Below are 26,393 nucleotides of genomic sequence, written 5' to 3'. Positions count from 1 at the left end.
CGTCTGTGGGTGCCTGGACTGTTCTGTGTGTCCCTGTCTGTGGCTCCCTGGACTGTGCTGTGTGTCCCTGTCTGTGGGTGCCTGGACTGTGCTGTGTGTCCCTGTCTGTGGCTCCCTGGACTGTGCTGTGTGTCCCTGTCTGTGGGTGCCTGGACTGTTCTGTGTGTCCCTGTCTGTGGGTGCCTGGACTGTGCTGTGTGTCCCTGTCTGTGGGTGCCTGGACTGTGCTGTGTGTCCCTGTCTGTGGCTCCCTGGACTGTGCTGTGTGTCCCTGTCTGTGGCTCCCTGGACTGTGCTGTGTGTCCCTGTCCCTGGACTGTGCTGTCTGTCCCTGTCTGTGGGTGCCTGGACTGTGCTGTGTGTCCCTGTCTGTGGGTCCCTGGACTGTGCTGTGTGTCCCTGTCCCTGGACTGTGCTGCCTGTCCCTGTCTGTGGCTCCCTGGACTGTGCTGCCTGTCCCTGTCTGTGGCTCCCTGGACTGTGCTGTGTGTCCCTGTCTGTGGCTCCCTGGACTGTGCTGCCTGTCCCTGTCCCCCAAGCCTGTTTCACCCCCAGAAAAGGCAGCAGAGCCCTGAGAGCACAGCCTGGCATCCTCACCTCCCCTGCCAGTGCCTGCACTGCAGGACTCAGCCCTCGACCTCTCTCTGACTCCCAGGATGAGCCAATGTTCGGGCAGTGCCTTCCTGCTGGGCTGATCCATCTCTGGGTGACAGCGACGCCTCCGAGGTTTGCAGGTCAGATGTGTGCGTGGGATCCCCAGGAGAAAGTGGAGCGTTTCTGCAGGCTGTCATTACAGCCAATTGTGCCTGTAAAAGCTGCTTTCCGGGTGGAAGGTTGAGGTGTTTGGTGACAAGCAGGTCACACGGGGGACACGGAGGGGCATTGATTGCCACACACGGCTCCCTGTCCCCAGCGTGACCTGCAGAACCGGTTCTCCCTGCCAGAGGCAGAACCCAAACGCTGGGAGGCAAAAGCAGGGAGCAGAGGGAGGGCAGCCTGTCCGGGCTCCGGTGGGGCTCTCCTTGCCCCGAAGGGCTGCAGGCAGAGCTGACATGGAAACTCCTCCAGCCTGGTGTCAGGGACTCCATCCTCCCCGCCAGGCTGTCCCAGGTGTCCTGTCAGAGGTTTGGGACATCAGTGGCCACAGACTGACCCAGCCATGCTGATAGCACCCCAGAGAGACAGAAATACAGGCACCTAAAGCCCCTGCCTGATTGCTGTGCCAGGGCCAAGATGGAAATAAAATCTTCTCTATGGATGGGGTTTCCACAAGGGAGCCAGAGCCAGCTCCCAGGCAAAACCAAAAGTGCTTCCATCCCATTCCAGTCCAAGAGATCAAGGAGATCAGTTTTACCCATGAAAAGGCCAATATTCTGGGACAAATCACTCTGAAATTCTTCTGTTTTCCCAGCTAGATCCCAGGACAATGTCACCCAAACCTTGTTCCATAGTGGACTGCACCTATGTTGCATGAAATTGCATTAATGGCAGGGAGCTGCAGAGATGGACTATGCAGTAATGCCTCACTCCCTCGTGCCTGGGCAGCTGCAGGCTCACTGTGCTCATGTTCCCTCGTGTGCAAGGGGCAGTAGAGCTCCTGATTTGTGTTACTGTCATGAATTAGTCAGTTCTGACCCTTGAGAGAGAGCTGCTGTCGTGTCAGGCTGTCAGCAGAGCTTCATTGTGAATTTTACCTGCTGAATATGGATGTTTCTGCTGTTGTGATAGAATGGAGATTTGCCTACATCTCAGGTAATGGCTGAGCCATTAAGCTGCTCCTCAGTCACTTTAATTCCTTGTGGCAATAGGTAAAATCAGATTTACTCTTGAATACTGAAGATTGCCAGTGAGGTGTGGCCAGTGGAGCTCAGGGGCCGGGTCAGCTCTTGTGTCCCATCCCAAACCCCATTCCCAGTGCTGGTGCAGCTCTCCCTGTGCCCATCCAGCTGTGCTGCTGCCCTGGGGCTGTGCCACCTGCCCCCAGCCCTTTGATGTATAAATAACACTGTGCTCACGGCTGCTGAATGTTGTTTATACCCCACTGGCTGCCAGGGTTATAAATACCCTGCTGTGTCTAGACTGGCTCTAAACTTGGCTTTGGGCACCCAGATTGGCGAGAGGGGTGGTTCCATCTCTCAGCACAAAGGAGCTGCCCCAGAGAGTTTGATCTGGGCTCCAGAGGGGGCTTGGCAAGAGAATCCTGTGCTGCTGCCATGCCAGAGCAGCACTGGCCCCAGAATGAAGGGGGAAATCTCCTGAGGCTTGTTTGTGAGTGTGGCACAGGGCACAGAACTGTTCTGGCTTGCTGTGAGTGTAGAACACGGCACAGAGCTGTCCTGCCTTGCTCTGAGTGTGGCACAGGGCACAGAACTGTTCTGGCTCATTTGTGAGTGTGGAACAGGGCACAGAACTGCTCTGCCTTGCTGTGAGTGTGGAACAGGGCACAGAATTGTTCTGGCTCATTTGTGAGTGTGGAACATGGCACAGAACTGTTCTGGCTCATTTGTGAGTGTGGAACATGGCACAGAACTGTTCTGGCTCGTTTGTGAGTGTGGAACAGGGCACAGAACTGTTCTGGCTCACCTGTGAGTGTGGAACATGGCACAGAACTGCTCTGCCTTGCTCTGAGTGTGGAACAGGGCACAGAATTGTTCTGGCTCATTTGTGAGTGTGGAACAGGGCACAGAACTGCTCTGCCTTGCTGTGAGTGTGGAACAGGGCACAGAATTGTTCTGGCTCATTTGTGAGTGTGGAACATGGCACAGAACTGTTCTGGCTCATTTGTGAGTGTGGAACATGGCACAGAACTGTTCTGGCTCGTTTGTGAGTGTGGAACAGGGCACAGAACTGTTCTGGCTCACCTGTGAGTGTGGAACATGGCACAGAACTGCTCTGCCTTGCTCTGAGTGTGGAACAGGGCACAGAATTGTTCTGGCTCATTTGTGAGTGTGGAACAGGGCACAGAATTGTTCTGGCTCATTTGTGAGTGTGGAACAGGGCACAGAATTGTTCTGGCTCATTTGTGAGTGTGGAACAGGGCACAGAATTGTTCTGGCTTGCTGTGAGTGTGGAACAGGGCACAGAATTGTTCTGCCTTGTTTGTGAGTGTGGAACATGGCACAGAACTGTTCTGGCTCACCTGTGAGTGTGGCACAGGGCACAGAACTGTTCTGGCTCACCTGTGAGTGTGGCACAGGGCACAGAACTGTTCTGGCTCACCTGTGAGTTTGGAACAGGGCACAGAACTGTTCTGGCTCACCTGTGAGTTTGGAACAGGGCACAGAACTGTTCTGGCTCACCTGTGAGTGTAGAACACGGCACAGAGCTGTCCTGCCTTGCTGTGCGTGTGGCACAGGGCACAGGGAGATGCTCAGGGGGCCGTGCCAGCACTCTGGGCTGGATGAGCTGCCTGCCCCGCAATCTGCAGGGCTCTGGGCTGTCCCGGGGAGGCTGCAGAGCTCGTTTCCTCAGGGCTGGCACCAGCTCTGCTCCCCAGCCCCGCGGAGCTGCAGGGAGGTGAGGCGTGTTTGAGCTGTCACCTGGGCAACGGCCAAACACTGGCTTCAGATCCGACTGCGAAACAGCTCAGCACAGGGTGGGGAGGCAGGGCAGGGGGATGGCTGCTGCTCCAGCCCCATGGGAGCCCCATAAAGCCCTCAGCGCAGAGCTGCTGCTGCAAGGCAGGCTGGCCCAGCTCAGTGAGCCAGGCTGAGCTGGTCCTGTCACCTGAGCTGGTCCTGTCACCATCACACCCCTCACCTGGCACCTCCCCTGCCCTCCTGGGCTCTGCTGAGCACACCCGGGGGGAGATTTAGCTCAGGCTGAACACCCCAGAGCCTCTGAGCAGCAGCCTGGGGGTCTGGCACCAGAGGAACTGCTGGAATTATCCGATGGCAGCTTCGTTTTGGGGTTTATCCTTGGAATTAATGCAAAGGACAGAGGGAGCACGGGGCAGGCTGCAGCTCAGGCTGGGGCTGGGGCACCTGTGAGGAACCTGGGGTACCTGTGAGGTACCTGAGGCTGTACCTGGGGTATCTGTGGGGTACCTGGGGTACCTGTGAGATACCTGAGGCTGTACCTGGGGTACCTGTGGGGTACCTGGGGTACCTGTGAGGTACCTGAGGCTGTACCTGGGGTACCTGTGGGGTACCTGGGGTACCTGTGAGATACCTGAGGCACCTGTGAAGTACCTGGGGTACCTCTGAGGTACCTGAGGCAGTGTCTGGGTACCTGTGGGGTACCTGTGAGATACCTGTGAGGTACCTCAGGCTGTACCTGGGGTACCTGTTGGGTACCTGGGGTACCTGTGAGATACCTGTGGGATATCTGAGGCTGTGGCTGGGGTACCTGTGGGGTACCTGTGAGGAACCTGGGGTACCTGTGAGGTACCTGAGGCTGTACCTGTGTGACCCAAGCCCAGCTCTCCAGGCTCAGCAGTGATTCTGAGACGAGTTAAGGGTTTTGCAGAGTTTGTAGAGCATGGCCTAAGCTTGCCGTGATGCCCCGTGTCCCTGGGACAGGGCAGGGCTGGGTTTGCTCTCCCAGATTCGCTGGGCATGGCTGGAGCGGGGCAGTGAGGCACAGAGACACTGCCAGGACAGCTCTGGCGCTGGCCCTGCTCTCTGGGGCTCACCCCAGGCAGAGGGAGCCTGCAGGATTGTCAGACACACGCACAGGGATGGGGCGGTGTCTGTCAGGCAGCATGAGGTCACCCTGTCGGTCCCTCTGGGTGAGATATATCAGCAGGCTGCCCTTTGCCTTGCATGGAGTAATTCATGTTTTAAATCTGCTTGTGCTGCTTCCCCTCCCCTCTTAACCCATTCCCAGCCTTTGCCTTTCCTCGTTGTTTCAGTCAGAGAGGACAAAGTGTGAATTATATCAAATAATGACATTTTCCACCCGTTCCTTTCAGTGGCCAACAAACCCCGAGGTCACACACTGCATCCCCTGCAGCCAGCATCCCCAGAAATCCATAAAACAGAAATAATTCTCATTTATTCTCTCTGCTCATCCCCTCAGACTGAGCCATGTAGGTTTTACAGTGGGATTAAACCTGCAGCGGGATCCCGAGGATCACATTCAAAGGTGGCATTCAGGGCACATTTCAGCACAGCTGCTGAGCCCACAGGGCTGAGGTGCCCGCAGCACAAAGACAGGCCCTGGCTCCAGGTTTTATGTCCCAAAATCCACAATAAATGGCATGCTAACAGAGAGGGTGGGCTGGGCACTGGCCACAGGAATTCCATAGGTAGATTTATTCTGTGGCTGCACAGAGCCTGGAGCTGTCCTGCATGTGGAGAAAGGAAATTAACACAACAGAGAACTTGACATAAAAGTGTTTTATATCATCTCCTATAAAACAACCCATAAATCCCTGCCCTGCTGCTCCACCCCTCCACATGGTTTTCATTTCAGGGGCTGGCTGAGAGGCAGAGTGGAGGGTACAGAGCACAGATTCTTGGTGGGAGAGGTTTCCTTCCCTCTAGGCTTCCTCCTCCCACCTTGTGCAGGCAGCACAGCATTCAGCTCTGGTGAGCAGCCACAGCTGGAGCAAGGCAGCATCTGCCACATCTGCCACATCTGCCACATCTGTCCCAGCCCCAGGACACCCATGGGAGCACTCAGGGCACTGCCTGGGCTGGGGGAGCTCTTGCAGCAGCAGGAAAAGGGGAAAGGGCTGAGCTTTGAGAGATCCTAGTGCTCAGATTCCGTCCCCAAAGAAATCCTGAGATGTTTCAGGGCATTGCAGCTCACTGTGGAGTTTTGGGGAGCTGGCTGAGGAGATTTCTGGAAGGGTCTGGTGGCTGGCAGTGTCAGATCCATGGAAAAAGAGGCAGTGCCCATAAAGCTGTGGCAATAGGGCACACAGCCCTTGAGGGGTTTGTTGCAGGAGCCCTGCTGCTGGCTCATTGCTCCTGTAGCCATTTGTGATGTTACAGAGCACGTTTAAATGAAAATCCTCCTTCGCTGAATAAAAAACAAATCCAGGGGAAAATATGTTCAAATTGTGGCAATTATGGCTTTTGTTGCTATAAAACTTAATCCTCATCTTGGGCTGTAGGAGCAGACTGTTTTAAGGCCGTGCTGGACAGAAGATTTACTGGGACAAACCTGAAGGTCAGGCAGAGCTTTAAGGTTGCAGGGGGAGCCTTGGAGGTTTCAGGGAGTGTGCACAGAGCCAGGGTGTCAGGGATGGGGGAAAGGAAGAGCTCCTGGAGTGACCCAGTGAACCCTGCACTGCAAGGCATGGAAAATGTTGGTTACAGCCTTGTTACAGCAAAGATCAAGACACAGGAAAGGTTGGGAAGGATTGTTTAAAGCTAAGCTAATGACAATAAAAAAGCAGATGTGGGAGGCAATAAAAGTGATGGGATGGGCAGCCATTTTACTGAGCACTTTATGCTGATGTTAGCTAATAAAACAGCAGAGCCTTTGGAAACCGAGCTCCTCTCCTCTGTCCATTCCATCCTCCCTCCAGTTATTTAATCCCTCTTCAAAAATGACCAATCCTTATTTTAAGGGAAAAATTGCATCAAGTGATTATCTGCAAACCCAAGGAGGTGGGAGGTATTGCTGAGATGACAGAGATTTCACCTGGCAGGCATTTTGTGAGTTAAACTGCAGAGAACCAGGGGCAGGGCAGACAGATGTTTGTCACACTGACAATGTTCCCACCACGTTTCTGCTGTGATTACAGCTGGGGGATGGCAGAGCACGGGGGTGCTGCAGCTGTCACTATCATACCAGGGCTCAGATTGGGAGCAGCTCTCACTCTGCTCCATAACAATGTTCTGTTCATCTGTATTATATATAGAAAAAAAATTATATTTATATATTATATATTATATATGCTATATTATATATGCTATATTATGTATTATATATTATATATTATATATGTTATATTATAGATATATAATTATATATAAAAATATAAATATATAAGTGTATATATAGTGTATATATATATATATATATATATACACACGATATATATACATATATATATATATATATAGTATAGCATTGTCCTTAGTCCCCAGCAGGAAGCAATGTCCCCTCTGTGTCCCCTCAGGGGCCCTGGTGACATTTAATGACAATTTAACAATTCAATGACAATTTACCAATTTAAATTTAATGACAATTTACCAATTTAAATTTAACGACAGTTTAACCCGGGCGGGCAGGAAAGACGCAGGCTGCGGTCAGTGACCCCTGGCTGTGCTGGAGCTGGAATGCTCCTCCCAGCCTGGCGTGCTGCCCTGGCAGGGTGGGAAGCTCCACACTGCACCCCCTCAGCCCCCCACCCAGCCCACTCCCCATTCACGGCGTGCCTGGTCCCTGAGCTCACTCCTGAATGGGGTCCAGGTAGCTCCTTGTGCCTCAGCTGCTCGTCCTGAGCCCTGGAGCTCTGACTCTGCTCCATCTGTTTCCCATTAATCCCAGTCCTGCCTGCAGAGGAGCTTGCTGTGGTGATGGAGGGGAGCTGCTTCACATGGGGGGATGCTGCCACTCTGCTCCATTGATCCCCTTTTAATCCTCCAAAAATCAGGATTCTTGCTGCCTATGTCTGACAATGTCCCCTATATCTGAGTATATCCCTTGCTCTGAGGGCAGGTGAGTGCTGTTATCAGGTGTGCATCACCACCAGAGAGATCCCTGTGGGGGCAGGGGTGCACTTTGGAAATAGTGAGAGCCCCACAGACACCACTGACAGCAGGCTCCTGTCACCAGGGGCTTGGGCTGCTCAGAGTTCAGTGTTTCCAGGAAGGAAACAGAATTCCTCGTGCTCCTGCTTGACTGTGTGGCTGGTTTCTATTTGATGCCAGGAAACAGCGGGGTTGCAGAGCCCTGTCTGTTATTTTGGACTATTTCACCAATATTTCACCTAGCTCAGGGCTGGAGACAGATGTGCTACAGGAATGTCAGACCCAGCTCCAGCTGCAGTCAGTGGAAAAAGAGGAACTGCCTTGAGTGGGAGCTGGACTGGGAGCTGAAACAGTGAGTGCAGTGGTGCTGCAATGCCTTTCATCTCAAAGACACTGGGTGAGATCCAGGCTGTGCTGGTAATGCTTGGGAAGCTGCCAGCAGCTAATGATGTGGAACAAGCTGGTGACTCCTTGCTCCAGTTTGTAGGAAGCCACCAGACAAAACAAGGCCCAGGAAGGAATAGCCAGCTCCAGCCTTTCCTGGTTGGGTTCCTGCTGCCCTGGCGCGGCAGTAATTCAGGAACTTCCCCTGATGTGGCTCCTGCGGTGTCTGATCTGCGGAGGCCACAGTGCTCTGTGCACTTTTATCCTGATGAAATTCCCTAGAAATGCTCAGCAGGCTGTACCAGCAGTGTCTGGAGCACGGAGTTTGCCCAGATCTGGCCCATTCTGGTCTGAAAACTCTGATAATTCTCAGCATGACGCAGAACCTGCTCTGGTTTCCCTGCTGCCCCTGCAGCCCCTGCAGCTCCCAGGGGTGAGGGGATGGAGGAGCAGACACACCCCAGGGTGCTGCAGCCCTGCAGCTCAAACCCTGCATGGCTCAGGCAAGGAAGAGATTGATTCTCCAGCAATGTCCCTCTGGCAGGGCAGCATGTGGGGGACTGCACAGTCCATACCCAGCCCAGTTTGGGATCAGGACCAGGAATGGCAATGGGGAAGGGGGCATTCCCTGCACAGCTGTACAGATGTTGAGGCTGGGCAAGCAGCTACGAGCAAGCACAGCTCCTCGTCCCATCTGGCTGAGGAGAAGGTAAATCACGACGATGATGCCCAGGAAGCTGGGAGAACTTTTACTGTCTGGGTCAAACAAAGAGAGCAATGACTTTGTGTGCCAGGGCTTCAGATAAATCTGAGCTTTTTAGAGCTGATCTCTTCATGGAGACGTGTTTGGTGAGGGGGAACAGGAGCCATAAGAGAGCACTTTTGGAGTCATTTAGGCATTTCCAGGAGGTGCAGCCAGGCTGTCCGAGATCAGTCCTGTGCTCAATCCCTGCAGCTCCCGGGCGGTTCTGCTGCCAACGCTGCTCCTGCAGTGCTCTCTGCTGGGGAAGGAGCTGCCGAGCGTCCTGCCGAGGATCCTGCCGAGCATCCTGTCCTGCAGCCCGGTGAGGAGCGCTGGGGAATGTGTGCAGCACCCGGCCCAGCCGTGCTAACCGGGCGGCAGCCGTGCTAACTGGATTGCAGCCGTGCTAGCCGGGCTGCAGCCGCGCGAACCGGGCTGGAGCCGTGCTAACTGGACTGCAGCCGTGCTAACCGGGCTGGAGCCGTGCTAACCGGGCTGGAGCCGTGCTAACTGGACTGCAGCCGTGCTAACCGGGCTGGAGCCGTGCTAACCGGGCTGGAGCCGTGCTAACTGGACTGCAGCCGTGCTAACCGGGCTGGAGCCGTGCTAACCGGGCTGGAGCCGTGCTAACTGGACTGCAGCCGTGCTAACTGGATTGAAGCCGTGCTAACCGGGCTGGAGCCGCGCGAACCGGGCTGGAGCCGTGCTAACTGGACTGCAGCCGTGCTAACCGGGCTGGAGCCGTGCTAACCAAGCAGGGCCATTCTAACCAGCCTGGAGCCACGCTGCAGGAAGGAGCCCGGCCCGTGCAGGGCAGGTGGCACCGGGCTCAGTAACTGTTGCTGCTCTCTGCGACAGCGATGCTCGGGCAGGGAGCAGCTCGGAGCGGCTCGGAGCGGCTCGGAGCACCCCCGGGCCAGCCCCGGTGCGGACCCCGCGTGTCACACTGCTCCATGGCGGGGATTGTCCCTCCTCAGCGGGACAGTCAGATCAGGGTCTGGCACTGTTCCAGCGTGCTGCCGGCCATGGGGCGGGATAGCTGACCCCATCCCAGAGCTCTGCTCTCCGTGGCTCGGGCTCGGTGCCGGAGCGGCGCTGCGGTCACCGGGACACGGCCGGGACAGCGCGGCAGAGGGCGCTGCGGCAGGACCGGGAGGGAACGGGACAGATTGGGGGGAAACGGTACAGTTTGGGTGGAAAAGGGACCGCTTGGGTGGAAAAGGGACAGTTTTGGTAATAAAGGGACCGTTTTGGTACAAATCTCGCTGTGAGTCGCGTGGAGCTGGCCTGGTGTGGCGCCTCCCTGCTGACCGGCGTTCTTTACCTACAGCGCGCCCCACACAAAGCCTGTAGCTGCTCTACCGGCGCTGTAACACCTCCCAATAACCTGCACCTCGTCCCTAAACATTCCCGGCGGGTTTGGGATTAGACGATCCCTAAAATGATTTTATTTTTGTCTTCGGCTGTCCCGTGACATCACGGAGGGGGCGGTGTCTCTCTCTGCAGTGACGTCACGCGCGTCCGCCGGCCACGCCCCCCCGGCGGCGTCACGCGCGCGCGGCCCGTTCGGCGCGCGGCCCGGCGGTGACACCGGGAGCCGGCACCGCCCTGCCCTTCATCTTCCTCATCATCCTCATCCTCATCGTCCTCATCGTCCTCATCACCGCCATGGCGGGCGGCCCGCAGGAGAACACCCTGCTGCACCTCTTCGCCGGGGGGTGAGTGCGGGGCACCGGGGCAGGGCCGGGACCCGCTGTGCCCCCGGGACCGGGGCATGACCGGGACCCGCCGTGCCCGAGGGGCGGACAGACCTCGCTGTGCCCCCGGGACAGACAGACCCCGCAGTGGCCGGGCCGGGGCCGCTGCCCTCAGCCGCAGCTCCGTTCCCCACCTGAGGCGAGCGGGGCCTTTCCTGCCCCCGTTCCCGACCGCCGGGCGCTCCCGGGCCGCGCTGTCGCCACACGCGGCGGTGCTCGGTGACAGAGCCCGGCCCGGGCGGTCAGTGACCCGGTACGTGCGGGCCGGCCCGGGGATGCCGGCCCCAGTGCCCACGGCCGGGGGATGCCGGCTCGGGGGATGCCGGCCCGGTTCCTCACGGCCGGGGGATGCCGGCCCGGTTCCTCACGGCCGGAGGATGCCGGCTCGGGGGATGCCGGCCCGGTTCCTCACGGCCGGGGGATGCCGGCCTGGTTCCCCACGGTCGGCCCGGTTCCCCACAGCCACGGGATGCTGGCCCGGGGGATGCCGGCCCCATTGCCCACAGCCGGTCCGCAGCTCCGTGCTGCAGAGCGGGGCGAGCTCTGCTCAGCCATGCCGGGGTCCCTCCGGCCTGCAGGGGCGCAGGATGGGAACAGGGGTGGGGAAGGTGCTGGCACTCGTGTCTGAACGAGACCTGGTGTGGCAGCCCACTTCTGTTCTTGCTTCAAGGACTTGTATTGGGTTTGTTGTGCTAAAAGCTAAAAGTAACAGCCCTAACCCATAAAGCACCAAACAGAAACCCTTCGAAAATTAAATTATTGCAGTTATTTTAATAGAAGTCTAGGAAGATAATTGTATGGTGTAAATTAGGTTTTAATCATGTGTTGTGCAGATTAATTGCACTTTTGGCCTTGTCAGAAATACTTTATTTCAGTTTTTTAACAGCTTAATTATCTAAGTAATAGACTATTCCTTAGTGCTTGTCAGCTGACAGTAATTAGGAAGCCGACATGAAACCTGTTGTTAATTTAAATCTGTCTGATTTAAGTAGACCATTGGTTTTTCTGTTGCTTAACAGGATACTTCTCTTTCCTCTGACATGTCCCTGGAGCAATAGGTTTATTTAATATAATATTAAACCAAACAAATGTTGAGTTTTTCAGAGACACTGCCCTTCTGCTGGCCTGAATGCTCTGTCCCCTCTGCCTCCCCCACCCGCATCAGAGCAGTACCTGGAGCCTGGGACAGAAGCTGGACCTGGGTGTCCTCGTGGAATTTGTTTGGACAGTAACAGCGCCCATCCAGAGCTCCTGCTGTCCTCATGTAACTCCTCAGACTATAAATAAATAGGAATTTTAAACTCAACAGTGTTTTAATCTAGTTCTGGGAAGCCAGCATCTTCCTTGGTGATTTATTGTACTCCTGCCTTCTGCAGGGATCCCAGTACTTTGTTCAGTTGTAAAGTGGTTTATGCAGAGAAAGTAAAAGAAGCCCATTCACTTGAAATAACTTTGATAGAGGCATTGTTGGGTTTTCTGGGAAGGTGGGGATGGGCTGTGGTGTCACATTAAAAAGTAATTCCTATCTCTGTGTTTGCACAAAGCAGGCAGGCCAGCCTGAGATAGTCTGAGGGGCCAGAATAGAACGTTTGGCACTCCAGGGGCTGGGAGTGATGAAATGCACCTGAGTGTTGCGCAGTGCTCTCCAGCTGTTGAAACAGATGGTTTCCTATTAACCAGGTCATTCAGGCAGACAGACTCCTTGCCCCTTTAGTTTTGTTAGTCCCTTTCCAGGCCTCCAGCAGCAGCAGCAAGCCAAGAGTCCCCGTGGGGCTGTGGTGGGAGCGTGGCTCTGAGGGCTGGGGGCTCCAGGGGCAGCAGGGACTGTGATGCCCCAATTGCACAACAGACACGAGGGTGTTTGCAGCTCAGGGCTCCTCTATCCCTGCTGAAGTCGGTGCAGTTGTTGCTTGTTTTTGTTTGGGAAAAGCTGTTCTCCGTGTTGTTTTCCCAGCTGGAGGAATGCTGGTTCCTCCAGAGATTTCCTAAGAAGTTTTGGTGTTAGGCAGTGTGCTGATGCTGACAAACAGGCTGGGAAATGTTTCCACCTGTGGAGAGAAGCAGCGTTCACCTGAAGATGTTGGTGTCTGCACTGGGAGCTGTGCTGGGATTGGCTGTCCCACCCTGCTCCTGGTTCAGGTTCCTGTGCATTCCCCACCTCAAGGAGCACAGGAAATGCTTACAGGAATAGCTACACCTGGTAACAACGTGATTAGGTGGAAATTGAATGAATGGTTAATAGCATTAAAGCATTAGGAACAGTCTGTATCGCTCTGGAACTCAGTTTCTTTGGCATCTGAGAATGCAGAGGCTTGTTTTGTTCACAGTCTGGGTGATGCAGTAATGAAATATCAAAGGTGGAACCTGCTTTGCTGTTTCAGGTGTGTGTGTCGTGCTAGAGCATGTGGCGTGTTTTAGAAAATCAATACAAAATCAAATCCGAGCCAAATGTGTCAGGCTGGTTCTGAGCTGTGATTGCTGTAACCAGGCAGCTCCATCATTTTGTGACCTTGCTGAAGTCAGTGGTGCTCTGCTGGAAGGACTTTGTTCTGCAGGACTTCCTTTAACATTCAGGTTGGCTTGATGTTTGTATTAAGAATATTGCTCAGTAATTAAATCTAGGACTGATGAAGTAAGCCTTAATTAAGATTCTTGGCTTCTCTGTCAGTTGTGCTAGTGGGTGCTGAGAGTTTGTTTCAAATGCAGGTCACTGATACTTTGGGAGTGGACTGTGTACAGATAGGAACCTGGCAGCAGGAGAAAAACGGGAATTGGATTCTGATGTGTGTGTCCTCCGTGTGTTTTTTAAATGTTCTTCTCTTTATGGAAGTAAATTCTTTTTCTTCAGCTGTTAACAGGGACTACATTCTGTATCTCCATGTTTGACCTGTTGAAAACACTCTGCCGTGGTGTTTTGTTTCCAGGGGGTTTCTGTGCTGTTCACCAAGGACAGATTCAGACTCTGCTTGAGGATTTTTGCAAGAGGCTCGTGCAGTGAGCACTGCATTCACATCTCTGGAGCTGTTGTGCTGCGCTGCTGCACCAAAAACCCTGACTCACAGAGTGAGGGCTTGATTGCAGCTCACGGTTTTCCCAAATCCAATTTATCCTGTTCCATATCCCTGAGTGTTTCAGGGTCTGTGGCTGTTTATGCAGCTGAGGCTGTTTGTAGGCATTTGGGACACCCTAGGAATACAAAGTGTTTCTTCTGTGCACAGTGTGTTGTTTGTCAGGCATCTTCCCAGGGGATGATGTGTGGGATTCCCATGCAAAGGAAAATCATCTCATCTGAAAAAGCTGCCCAATACATCAAAGTCCTTACTTGAACTGTCTGCAGTGTGTTTATATTTGGGACATAATGTGTGCACCCTAGTGACACTCTGAGAATTGCTGTAAGATAACATTTTTTTTTTCTGAAATGTTCCCCTGACAACATAAACTCTGAGCTGTTAAAACTGGTGTTGCAGATACTAACTTGTCATGCTGGGTATCAGGATTATATATGCGTTAGCAGAAGTACTTAAATATTAAAGGCTGCATAGATTAACTGGATTATCAGGCTGAAAGGCAAGGAGTGGGCTAGGAAGGCAAGAAGACAGCTGATGTGGGAGAGAATATGCCAGAGAAGCTAAAAAATTGTGGGGCAAAGAGTCACTAGACTGAGCAGCTGGTAGTTCAGAAATAGAAAATAAAGTTTCAGTGCTCTGAATTTATGAATTGTTACTGTCAAAGTATTGTTTAATGTGAAATAAATGGGGACTGAGGACTGAATACACAGTAGTGGAGCCTTGGTAGATAAAGGAGTTGGGAATTAAGGCAATCCAGTCACCTTGATGAAGTTCCCCAGGCTTGCAGTTGCTCTGGAGCGTGGTGATTAGTCAGGAGTTAATTGCACATATGTGTGTCTGTATTGGACAGACACAGTTGGAAAGGCAGCAGTGGGGGGACCCTGAAAACACCTTCTGTGCAGGTAATGTCTGTGGGAACAGGAAAGGTTTTCCTGGTGGGCCTCTGTCATCTCAGAGAAGAGAGAAGGATGAGCTGAAGCCGTTTCCTCCTGCGCTGTGTGGAGCCACAGAGGGCTCGGCTCCAGGCCCTGCTCCAGTACACACAATAATCACAGGCTGATAAGGTCTGGGTGTTTCAGAGCCAGATGACACAATTCCAGTTTCAGTGGCTTCAGTCAACACTCAGAAGCTTTCAGAGGGATGAAGGCAAAGCTCTTTCTCACAGGGTCTGTCACTGTGCACCTGTGGATTGTCCCTCCTTTAGGTTTCCATCCCTCTCAGCAAGGAAGAGGAACTGAACAATGCTGTTTAATCACGTTACCAGTGTCCATGAAAGCAGTTTCTTCTGGTGGGTGCATTTGCATTTGAAAAGCAGTGTTTGGGCTCCTGCTTGGAAAGAATCTTGCAGGACCTGAAAGCTGTGGGGAGGAAGTTGTGTTTCCTGGGGTGTTCTTTGGAGCCTGCTGAAGAGCCTGGAGCTCTGTGGCTGCCCACGCTGTTAATGCACCTTTGGGGCTTTGGCACAGAATGGTTTCTGTTCAGATAAAACACACTGGTTCGGCAGGCAAAATGAGCTCCATTCATGGGCTGGTGTGCATCCACAGCTGGGAGCTTTCTGCCATTCTTTCATTGCCCTTTCCCTGTGTTTAAAAAAAGATTCTCCTAGTAAGGTGGTTATGTCTGGAAGGGGCTTTAGGAAATACCCACTAATGCCTTTATTAATGGCCTTCTGTGGATCTCTGTTCCCAAATTAGTGCATGCAGTGTTCTTTAGCAAGCAATGTGGGGTTTTGTACACAAGAAAAAGGGTACAGTTATTTTTTAATTCATTTCACTTTCATGGAAAACTACCAAAATTGCAATTTCACATGAACATCAAAGAGATTTAAGTTGTTGACCCCTGGTGGTTTCTAAGGAAAATCATAAACACAGGTTTCTAGAGCAATCACATGCTTTGACACTTGTGCAAACAAAGGAAATATTTCCTACCCAGTTCAGCTGTAGTAAATACCCTTGCAAGAAGCCCAAAATATTTACTGAAGTCTTCCTAAATCCCAGTGTGTTTGAGCAATAAAATGTAGATATATTACCTTTTAGCCAACCTCAGCATTATGTTTAATCATGGAGTTTGCCAGAAGGAACATTCAATTGCCTAAGAGGAACAGCACCAGAGAGAGAAATAGTTTGACCAGTCACTTTCCAGACCATGGATAAAAATTAAAATTAGGACTCACACACTTTATATTCTTGCCCAATGTGCTTTTTTTGAGGCTCAGTCTGATTGTATTAAGATGAATATATGCCTAGTATAGGGTCATGTGTGTATAATATTTCATTTTTGTCCCTCTGTTATCAGAGTATGGGAGTATGTTCTTTAGGAGCCTTTCTGCCCTGTTATTCTGTTTGCAAACCTTCCTTCTCATCCTTGCTGCTCCTTCCCTCCTTTCCCCCTAAAAAAGTTGATATCCATTGTTTTTAGGAGTGCCTAGCTTAGTGTAGTTTTGGTGTTTGCTACTTCTGAAGGCAGTTCTTTAATCACAAGTACTGAAATGGTGAATAATTATGTTATTTTTTTCATTCTGTAGTGTCCTAATCCCCAGTGGCTTGATCTCATCTGGCAGCTTCCTGCTTCCCATAAGAAAAATCCGTGCGAGGCCGTGTGTGTTTTAGGACAGCAGCCCTGAGAGATGGATGCCGTGGAAGCTTTTACAGGCAGAGCTCCCAGGTCCTGGCAGGACATGGGAGCAGTCGCTGGTGCCCTGACCCCGTGGTCAGTCAGGGATGTTTGTTGGTGCTGGAATCACCTCTGTGTTTACCATTCCCATCCCTGCCCACATGGCATGGGCACAGCCTGCCCTGCCTGGTGCCAAACTGCCTGTTTGTCCCGCGTGGAATAACCAGAGCAGCCTTCAGACCTCATTGCTGTGCTGTGCTTCTGCACATCCTGCAACAACCTTTGTCACATTCTGCCTTCTCTTTGTGCTCTGCAGGTGTGGAGGAACAGTTGGAGCCATCTTTACCTGTCCCTTAGAGGTGATAAAGACGAGGCTTCAGTCTTCAAAGCTGGCCTTCACCAGGACTGTGTACTACCCCCAGGTGCAGCTGGGGACCATCAGTGGGGAAGGAATGGTCAGGCCAACGTCTGTGTCCCCTGGGCTCTTCAGTGTTCTCAAGTGAGTGCTGCTCCTCCTCCAGTCACCATTCCCTGTTCCACTTCACTAAAACAAAATATCCTGTGGGGGTCCTGGGGCTGTGACCTTCTCTGCTGTGGCTGCCTTACTGAGCCCTCCTCTGCTGTTAGCTTTGTCTTTGCTGATCATTGTTGTGCATCAGCCCTGGCTACACCTGTCTTGGTCTCTGGTAAAAGCCTTGAGTGGTGCAGACTGCAGTGTTGGATGCTCCAGCTGCTCCCTTTCAGATGTGTGCTCATAAAGGAGAGGAAATGCGAAATTATCAAACAGCTGCTCAGAGTTCCACCAGCATCTCTGACAACCTCAGCTCCTGTATGTTGATAGCAGAGCACCATGGATTTATGGTCAGGCCTCCTGCAGGAGGATTGAGTTTGTTTGGCTGCTTGGGCAGCCCAGGGTGATGCAGAGGTCCTGCTGAGATCAGGTGGCAGCAGTGCCAAGGAAAATACTGCCCAGCAGAGCGAGCTGAATGGTTTTATGTAAGGCCAGCACGCCTGGCAGGCTGCCTGGGGAGAAGCTGCACAGTTATATAACATTGAGTGCTAATTCAAATTCTCTGCAGAGCTCTCTGGCTGGAGTCATTCTGGGACTTGAGTTTCTGTATTGTAAACAGCCTGCTCTCCCCTGCCAAACATTTCTTTGTCTACTCAGAGGTGAGTCTAGAGCAATTCGTGACTGAATGCAGAAGGCAGTGCCAGTTGCTTTGATTTTAATGCCCTTTCCTTTGCTGTCTTTTCACCTTGCAGCACTGGACTTTAGGCAGCTGTAACTAAAGAAAGTGAAAACTTTTGAGGCAGAAAGATCTTAATTAATCCTCTGAGCCCATCGTTTTCTGGAGTTATCTTTTATTTTTAGGGAGAGAAGAAATTATTTAAAATGGGTCAGCCTTTTAATATATTTATTAAGCTCATTAAGTTTGGTGACTGGGACCTTGATTTAATTTCACTTCAGGAATTGCTTAGCTGTGTGTATTGCCAAGCTTTCAACCTGATTACTTTAGATGCTTGAGAAGTGAGAGCAAAGTGTTTCTGCTGTCATTCCCTTGCAGGCAGCATCTGTCAGGAGCAGATAATGCTATTGATAATGACCTGAGAAAATACAAATGCTTGAAGACAGAAGTGAAGTTCAGTCCCTTGCTTTTACCCTTTCATCCCTTTCTCAGTCCTGATCATTGCCAAACTGGACATGACTTGGACACGGTTTGGGAAAATTGTGTGGCTAAGGAAGGAAGGAGCCCTGGCAGTAAAATTGCTCTGTGAGAGTTAAAGGTGTTAAGTATGAAAGGCCTTGACTGCTGTAAATGGAAGGAGAACAGGTACCCAGAGGGCAGGTTCGGGCTGCTGCTGATAGAAAGCACTCCAGAAGGGCAGGCTGGTTTGTCTAATCCATTTAGGATTCTGATGAGTTAGCCCAGCTGGAAGCTGCAGTCGTGACTGTTAAGTGACAAAGAACAAGTAGTTGGTGGATCTGTCTCCTTGGAAACACTCAGCCCTGGAGTTTATACAGAAAGTTCAGCTCTGCTGCAGAAAACAAAAGTGTTCCAGAAGCTGCTGCTGTCAAATGAGGTTGGGCTGAAATCTGTGGGGAGCACTCTGAGCAGTGCCAGTGACCTGGAGAGCAGACTGTGAGAGGCTGGAGAGCAAACTGTGAGAGGCTGGCAGCTCCAGAGGGTGCAGTGCACACCCACAGAGCCACCCAGAATTGGAATTTCTTGCCTGCTTTTCCCAGGGTGAGCTGCTGTGGCAGACTGTGCACTCCCATTGTTTGTGGTGGGATTGCCACATTCAGCTTTCTTGGGGGGAAAAGCACATCCCTAGGTAATTGTGAAAGGAAAAACAGTTTCTTTTTCCATTCCTCTGTACAGGACTGTATGGGAAGCAAACTTCTGAATTGCTTAGATACAGAGAACACTAAAAATATTCTATGTTCATCAGACTCAGCTATCACTGGCTTCTCCATGAAACTTTAATTCAATTCCTAATAGCTTTCAAAGAATGGAAATTATAAACCCATGCCATTTGACACCCATTTGCCTGTAGAGCACTGAATTTTATGGTACAGTGATTTTAACTCAGTGTATAATTCCACTTATTTCGAAGTATATCATGTAGATTAAAATCTAACAGCTCCACAAGTCATAGGTCTTTGCTTTTGTGTAGTTCTTTTGGCTCTCTGCCCAAGAGAACAAGAAACTAACTTTGAACTCAAATACTGTCTTGTCCCTCCCTGTTTGTTTTGTATTTTAAGGTCAATTCTGGAAAAAGAAGGACCAAGGTCACTCTTCCGAGGGCTGGGTCCAAACTTGGTTGGAGTTGCACCATCAAGGTAAATAGTTAAACTATTGCTAAAAGCCATGTTTAAGGTGCCAACACAAATGTTGCAGTGCATTTGTGATTCAAAATAATAGGTCATGAAGTTCTCCCTTCTGTAAACTGAGATTTGTGTCTGCATTCTGCCCAGTGTACACATCAAGAAACACTGATAAAAATCTGGTTTACACTTCTATAACACTGGAAGATGCAGAGTAAATAAGGCACTTAAATGCCAATATACTTGAGTTCCAAGTCATTTCAAGAGCTACTTCTGAGCTTTAAAAAGAAGAGAAAGCAGTGCAGAAAAGTCTGTAGGTTAATAATTGCATTGTTCTAATGTCCTGTTTCCCCTGGACATTCCCAGTGCATGCCAGGGGACAGGAGTCTCATTGGTGCCACACAGCCCCAGGAGGAGTGTGTGTCCTTTCAGCAGCACCAAAGTCTGTCCTGTTCTTGGCAGGGCTGAAGATCTCTCTGTCTAGGAAATTATAAACTCATTGGCACTTTGGATATTGGCAGATGTTCTCTGCCTGAAACTGAACCGGTTAGAGGCAGTTTTCCAGTCAGAAAGGAACCTGAGGAGAGGTGAACTCCCTCTCTGGCCTCTTGCCTGGTAGGTGGGATGTCCCCCACAGAAGCAGGGAATGCTGTTTCTGTACAGGTAACCCCTGCAGCAGGGCTCTGAATCCAGGGCTCTGCTTTTCCATGCAACCCACTCGTGCTGTCTGCAGCACCATGCTGCCTCCCACAGCAAAATATTCCTGCCCTGTGGGTGTCAAGTCAAACTGTGGCTCTGTAGTGTAAGGGAAGAGAGAACAAACCCCCTGTGTCCATGCAGATGGAAGTAGTCATGTGGAGGCCTCCTCAGAGAGTTGTGGTTTTCAGGGGGCTGGGAAAAGAACAGTAATTGTCCAGTTTGACATTGTCTGTTTTACAATGCTTTTTCTTCTTTTTACCCCCACAGAGCTGTCTATTTTGCCTGCTACTCCAAAGCCAAAGAGCAGTTTAACAGCATGTTTGTGCCCAACAGCAACATTGTGCACATCTGTTCTGCAGGTTCTGCAGGTGAGTGTTTGTAATTCCTAGAACAGAGGCCAGTGTGTGGCAGGTGCTGAAAATGTGCCCTGAGTCTGGGTTGGTATATGCCAAAACCCAGGAGTTTGTTAGCTCTAGCTGGCCTTGTCTACAGAGGAAGTGTTTTTCTGTTCAGCACAGAAATATTTCTAGATTGTTGTTTACTAATTTAGGATGTTTTTTCCTACTGCAGTGCTCTGGTCATGTCTCTTAATGCAAGGAAAAAATATTCGTAAACACCATTAAACTTCTGATACTGCTTTTGCCAGATTGTTTCAGGATGTTGTATTTTTCCTACCAGGCTGGGAAAAAATAGTTTGTTCTTGTAGGAAAAATACTGCAGAAGAGCTCCCCTAGTTCAGTCATCAGTCACCAGAGTGGTCACTAAAAATAATCATTCCCTAAGCAAGCTCTTAATTAGGGGTGGGTTCTGTTAATGAGCAGCTCAATGGCACCACCTACAGCCCTGGGGAACACGAGTCCAGTTCAGGTTTGTGTCCCCACGGGTTTGCTTTGAGCTGGAATTCCAAATCCAGCCAGGAAGGCAGGGATCTTGTCTGCAACAGCCCTTAGGAGCATGACACACAAATTCAAATAGGTGCAAAAAGGAAGAATCCATGGGTTGATGCCTCCTGAATTTTAACATGAAATTGGAAGCTGTGCCCCTGTGTGGCTTTTGAAAGTGTCTCTGCACAGGGTGTAAGTTCATGGCAATACAATGGCCTGGCTTCAGCTGCACTTGTGGTCGTGTTTTTTCAGCCTTTATCACAAATTCCCTGATGAACCCTATATGGATGGTGAAAACAAGAATGCAGCTGGAACGGAAGTGAGTGACTGAGGGGGGGAATGGGAGCCTCTGGGTGGCCACAGCAGCCTCTGGAAAACTCAACCATCATGGTTTTACTCATGGCTCTTTGTATTTTGATAGGTCTTGCCCAGTTTTTCCCTGACTCTCAGTTCCACCTTTCAAGCCATGTTTCTGTGTGGTCAGACTAAAGGTTCATGTTCTGTCTTTCCTCAGTTTGGTGCCCAGAAACTATTGAGAAGGATGTGGGAGTTGCCTTGAGTGCTGGGTTAGGTTCAGCCTCTGGTTTCACTGTAAATCTTTAGTTTAGCATAGCATTATTTCTCTGTGTTGCTAACAGAATGCTCTGGGGTTGAAGATGAGGATAAATGTGTTGAGGACAGAAGGCTGTGATGCAGCAGTGGTGGAAGCTGTGGAAGGGCCATGAGAGCTAAGTGGGAGGCTGAGCATGAGGGTGAAGCCTGTGTCCCTTTTGGCAGCATCACCTGCACTGCTCCCAGGTCAGCCAGGTGTGGTCCTCAGGAGGCTGTAACAGAAAGGGTGCTGCCTTCAAATTGGGGTGAACACACAGCAGTTTATTTCATATCATTTCCTACAAGCAATAAGGATCTGCTGCAGTGGTTTAATGTTCTTTTGCATCATGTTACTGTTAACCACACGTCCAGAAGACAGAGGGAATTTGACAGCAATTTCTTTTAGTTGAATGCTTCACAGTCACTGGTAGATATCAAAGCAATAAGGAACTCTGCTAATAACCTGACTGCTTAGAATGGAAATTCCTTCCTGCAAGGACATGCTAGGTCAGATTAAAAGGATCTTATGAGGCACGACAACTTTATAAATAATTTATAAGACTTAATTCCAGCACTTTGCAGGGTGGCACCTCTGAACTGAGTGCTGCCTCTCAAAATGAAGGATCCTGTCTCATGCAGCAGGACTTCTGTCTCTTGGCCTGCTGAAGATGGCTTTAAATGTAATCACCAGTTTGACACAAAGCCATGTGTCTTCAGTGCTTATTGTCTTTTAGTCTTGGTGTGAACTGTGACAGACTAGATTGAACCTGAGCTGAAGGAAATATGACTATATATTAGTGAAGTAGCAAAGCCAAGTGTGCACTCTTAGCATTGTAGTCCTGCTCTGTGCAGCTTTCCTAGGAGAATTTTGGAGTAAAACTTCGAGAACCATTTCCATAGCTATAAAAAATATTGAAAGCCATAAGGGTTTTTTAAATACTAATTATTTTTCTTGACTCATGATATGTTCTGTTCTGTTTGTTTTCTAGAGTGAGGGGCTCCAAACCAATGAATGCTTTGCAGTGTGCTAGATATGTTTACCAGACAGAAGGTGTCCGTGGTTTCTATAGGGGCCTGACTGCCTCCTATGCAGGGATTTCTGAGACCATTATCTGCTTTGCTATTTACGAAAGTTTAAAAAAGCACCTAAAGGAAGTCCAGCTGCCCCCTTCCTCTAATGGGACCGAGAGGACCTCGACGAGCTTCTTTGGACTGATGGTTGCTGCTGCTGTTTCCAAGGGCTGTGCCTCCTGTATTGCTTATCCTCATGGTATGTTGACCCTTCCATTTGTGAGTGCACTACAACAGCTGCTGCCTGGAATCTGAGACAAATGCAGGGTCTAGGGCTGTAAAAGCCTTTGCTGTTTGCAGGGCCAAATTCATAGTACTGTGGCTTCTGCACTGGCATTTTCAGTACTGGTCCCACTGTTCCTAAGTGAGACGTGCTTGGTGATTGGGACTTGCTGGTTCAAAACAACTCAAAAGCCACCAAAAACTGCCTAATGTTTCTGTTCTCACTAGTAGCCTCAGCTGGGTAAGTACCCACAGCCTATGGATTCTGTGATCAGGCTGTGGGAAGCACTTGGGGACTGAACAGTGTTAGTCTTTTTGGATAGATAGAAATGACATGGTTGTGTAGAAGGAGCAGTATTGATTACGTGAGCACCAGTAAAGCATTTAGGTCTGAATTAGCTTCAATGAGCCAATCATTCATTTATTCCACATGAAAGAGAAATCCTCTTTAACTCTCCCTCTTGCCTGTAGGGTGGTGTGTCCCGGGTTCTGGGGTGAACTCCTATTTAACTCTCCCTCTTGCCTGAAGGGTGATGTGTCCAGGGTTCCCTGGCCAACTCCTCTTTAACTCTCCCTCTTGCCTGAAGGGCAGTGCATCCAGGGTTCCCTAGTGAACTCCTCTTTAACTCTCCCTCCTGCCTGGAGGGTGATGTGTCCAGGGTCCCTCCTGCCTGGAGGGCAGTGTGTCCAGGGTCCCTCCTGCCTGGAGGGTGATGTGTCCAGGGTCCCTCCTGCCTGGAGGGCAGTGTGTCCAGGGTCCCTCCTGCCTGAAGGGTGATGTGTCCAGGGTTCCTCCTGCCTGGAGGGCAGTGTGTCCAGGGTCCCTCCTGCCTGGAGGGTGATGTGTCCAGGGTTCCTCCTGCCTGAAGGGTGATGTGTCCAGGGTTCCTCCTGCCTCGAGGGTGATGTGTCCAGGGTCCCTCCTGCCTCGAGGGCAGTGTGTCCAGGGTTCCTCCTGCCTGGAGGGCAGTGTGTCCAGGGTTCCTCCTGCCTGGAGGGCAGTGTGTCCAGGGTCCCTCCTGCCTGGAGGGTGATGTGTCCAGGGTTCCTCCTGCCTGGAGGGCAGTGTGTCCAGGGTCCCTCCTGCCTGGAGGGCAGTGTGTCCAGGGTCCCTCCTGCCTGGAGGGTGATGTGTCCAGGGTTCCTCCTGCCTGAAGGGTGATGTGTCCAGGGTCCCTCCTGCCTGGAGGGCAGTGTGTCCAGGGTTCCTCCTGCCTCGAGGGTGATGTGTCCAGGGTCCCTCCTGCCTGGAGGGCAGTGTGTCCAGGGTCCCTCCTGCCTGGAGGGCAGTGTGTCCAGGGTCCCTCCTGCCTGGAGGGCAGTGTGTCCAGGGTTCCTCCTGCCTGGAGGGCAGTGTGTCCAGGGTCCCTCCTACCTGAAGGGTGATGTGTCCAGGGTTCCTCCTGCCTGGAGGGCAGTGTGTCCAGGGTTCCTGGCTGGCTGTGCCAGCTGGTGCAAGAGGTTTCCCTGTCCCTGGGGTTTGCCCACAGGAGCCCTGCTGGTGCTGGCAGTTTCCCTTGGTGACTGGGCTGTGTTCTGTGTGCAGAGGTGATCCGGACGCGGCTGCGGGAGGAGGGCACCAAGTACAAGGCTTTCCTGCAGACGGCACGGCTGGTGGCACGGGAGGAGGGCTACCTGGCCTTCTACAGAGGACTCTTTGCCCAGCTCATCAGGCAGATCCCAAACACAGCCATTGTCCTGTCCACCTACGAGCTGATCGTGTACCTCTTGGAAGACCACGCAAAGTAGCAGAGCCAAGGCTCCTGTTACAGACTGAAGACCAATTTCTTCACTGAACAAATAGTCCTTTAAGAGACTGTTGCAGGTGGCAGTGCTGGTGGAAACACTACAAGTCTGTGGCCATCTGTGGATATTTCCTTTTGGACTCATGCTTTCTAAAAGGTCTCAAGTCATTAATGTTAATAGTTAATTATAATTTTTTTTTAACTTGATAATTAAACTACTACTAAATTAAATTACAGTATTTAATTTAATTATATGTTTGTCCTTTTCCTTAAGCACAGCCATATGTGGTCAAGGAATGTACCTCATACTATCAAGTGATCTCTTGGACTGATGTTCATTAAAACTGTATTAAAACAGGAGAACTGGCTTGGACATTTGAAACTGTCTTCTTACAACTGGGTTATATTGCTTTTGAGCACTGTAATAGCCTAAGTGCCCAAATAACTTTGAGTAATTCTGTTTTTTTTCAGGGTGCATCATTCACTGCTGTGTGAACACCCTGGGGTGTTTCTCTGTTTGAGGGTATGAACTGTGCACACCAGCATCTCTTAGAAAAGCCACTTGCACTGGCAGTGTGATGGTGGGAGGCTTTTAGCAAGAATGCAATTTGTGCATTTGGGACACATGGTTATGGTAGTGGGGATGGACAGATCTGTCCTGCCTTTCACACCTGGCTTTGGTGCAGGCCTGGGAGCACAAGGACAGTCAGTGACTGTGGCCTGGCTGCTCTGTGGGAGTTCCATGAAAGATTTTCAACAGTTCTCATGATACAATTCTTACCTTTCACTTATAAATCAAATATCCTGCATACTTGAGAGTAGTTCTTTCAAAAACATTGGAATACGCTTTCATTTTAAATCTTCGCCCCCTTGTATTGCAGCAGCACCTTGTGACTAAAGTGTGGCACATGAATTACTGGTGATGGTGCAGGATAACATTTTAGAACTCACATGTAGGCTGCTGTTTTGCTTTGGCCTCGCTCTGCCTGCTGTTCATTAGTGCCATTTGCTTTGGCAGCTGAGACAAACCCTGCAGCATCTGAGCCCAGCTTTGGCCTTCCCTGCAGTGACAACCACGAGCTGCTCATGGTGTGAGCAGCTGCTGATCCTGGAGTGGAACCAGAGCTGTGGGCAGCCCTGAGTGCTCCCAGCAGAGAGGGGAGACAGCCTGGGAGCAGTGGGAGCCTCTGAGCAGCTGGAGTTCAGGTGGGATTTGGTGCAGGAATGGGATGGGCTGATAACCAGATTCCACCCTTCCTATTTGCTCCCAGTAGGGCCCAGCTGATGACTGGGGCTTGAGGTCAGGTTTGACATCAGCGTGATGTAGGAGCTCAGTGCAGAGAGAGTAGAGTGTGTGTGTACCTCATTATGAGGCAAAACTGCAAAAAATAACTGATTTCTATTATGTCCTCCTGGAAATAACTTATCACGTTCCGCCTAAGCTAAAATAGGAAACAGTTGAGTAAAAATTGACATGGCTTTTTTTTTTATGGAGATGATGAGCAGCAGAAGCTTCAGACTCTGTATAGGAGATAAAACTATAAAACAGTGTTTCTATTTTTGAGAACTAGGACACTTGTGCTGCTACTCTCAAACATTTTCTGAGATTTTCTTTCCTAAATTAGCATTCCTCTATACTTCCAGTGCACTAGCTCTCTTCTAAAATGTTAGTCAAATGTGTAGACTGCTTATGTCTTCTGAGAATGAGGGGAGGGAACTCCAGGCCTTTTGAGAAGTCTGGGATTTGGCAAGAGAAAAAGCAAGAGAAAGGGAGCAAATTTTTGTTTTGCCTAAATCTGATGGGAAATCGGGAATTCCGCAGGATTTTTGGTTTTGTCCTTTAAGCTTTGCTACCAATCCAGACAGAGTTAGTCTTAATTTGATCAGGGGTTAATAAGCTATATTGGGAGATAATAGAGTTTCTGAATTAGTATAATTAAATCCTTTTTCCTTCCTCTCTCTAATAGAATTTTTAAAATTCACTGGCCCTTGATTCCTTAAACCCTGTAAAGAGTTACCATTTTTAGGTGATGCTCTGTGAGCAATCCCATTGATGTCACTGAGTATGGAATAAGCCTATTACCAGAGGGAAGAATTTGAAGTAGCTTTTTCCAAAACGATACCTGAATTTAAAAATAACC

The 26,393-nt window shown here is 50.6% G+C and overlaps 1 protein-coding gene across 1 annotated transcript; it reads left to right on the top strand.

The window, feature by feature from the left end:
• Nucleotides 1-10,321: 10,321 nt before the first annotated feature.
• Nucleotides 10,322-24,615, top strand: SLC25A33 (solute carrier family 25 member 33). The gene is made up of 7 exons (XM_054292124.1): nt 10,322-10,493; nt 16,530-16,712; nt 18,978-19,055; nt 20,007-20,107; nt 20,876-20,942; nt 22,204-22,484; nt 24,054-24,615. Exons 1-7 carry the CDS (start codon nt 10,444-10,446, stop codon nt 24,254-24,256), a joined length of 963 nt encoding a protein of 320 aa, XP_054148099.1. The 5' UTR covers nt 10,322-10,443; the 3' UTR covers nt 24,257-24,615.
• The last annotated feature ends 1,778 nt before the right edge of the window (nt 24,616-26,393 follow it).

The sequence above is a fragment of the Melozone crissalis genome, unplaced genomic scaffold (genome assembly GCF_028551555.1).
Source record: "Melozone crissalis strain CALT ecotype California unplaced genomic scaffold, PUWL_Pcris_2 ptg000107l_1, whole genome shotgun sequence".
Classification (NCBI taxonomy): Eukaryota; Metazoa; Chordata; class Aves; order Passeriformes; family Passerellidae; genus Melozone; species Melozone crissalis.
This window is presented reverse-complemented; position numbering and strand designations above follow the sequence as displayed.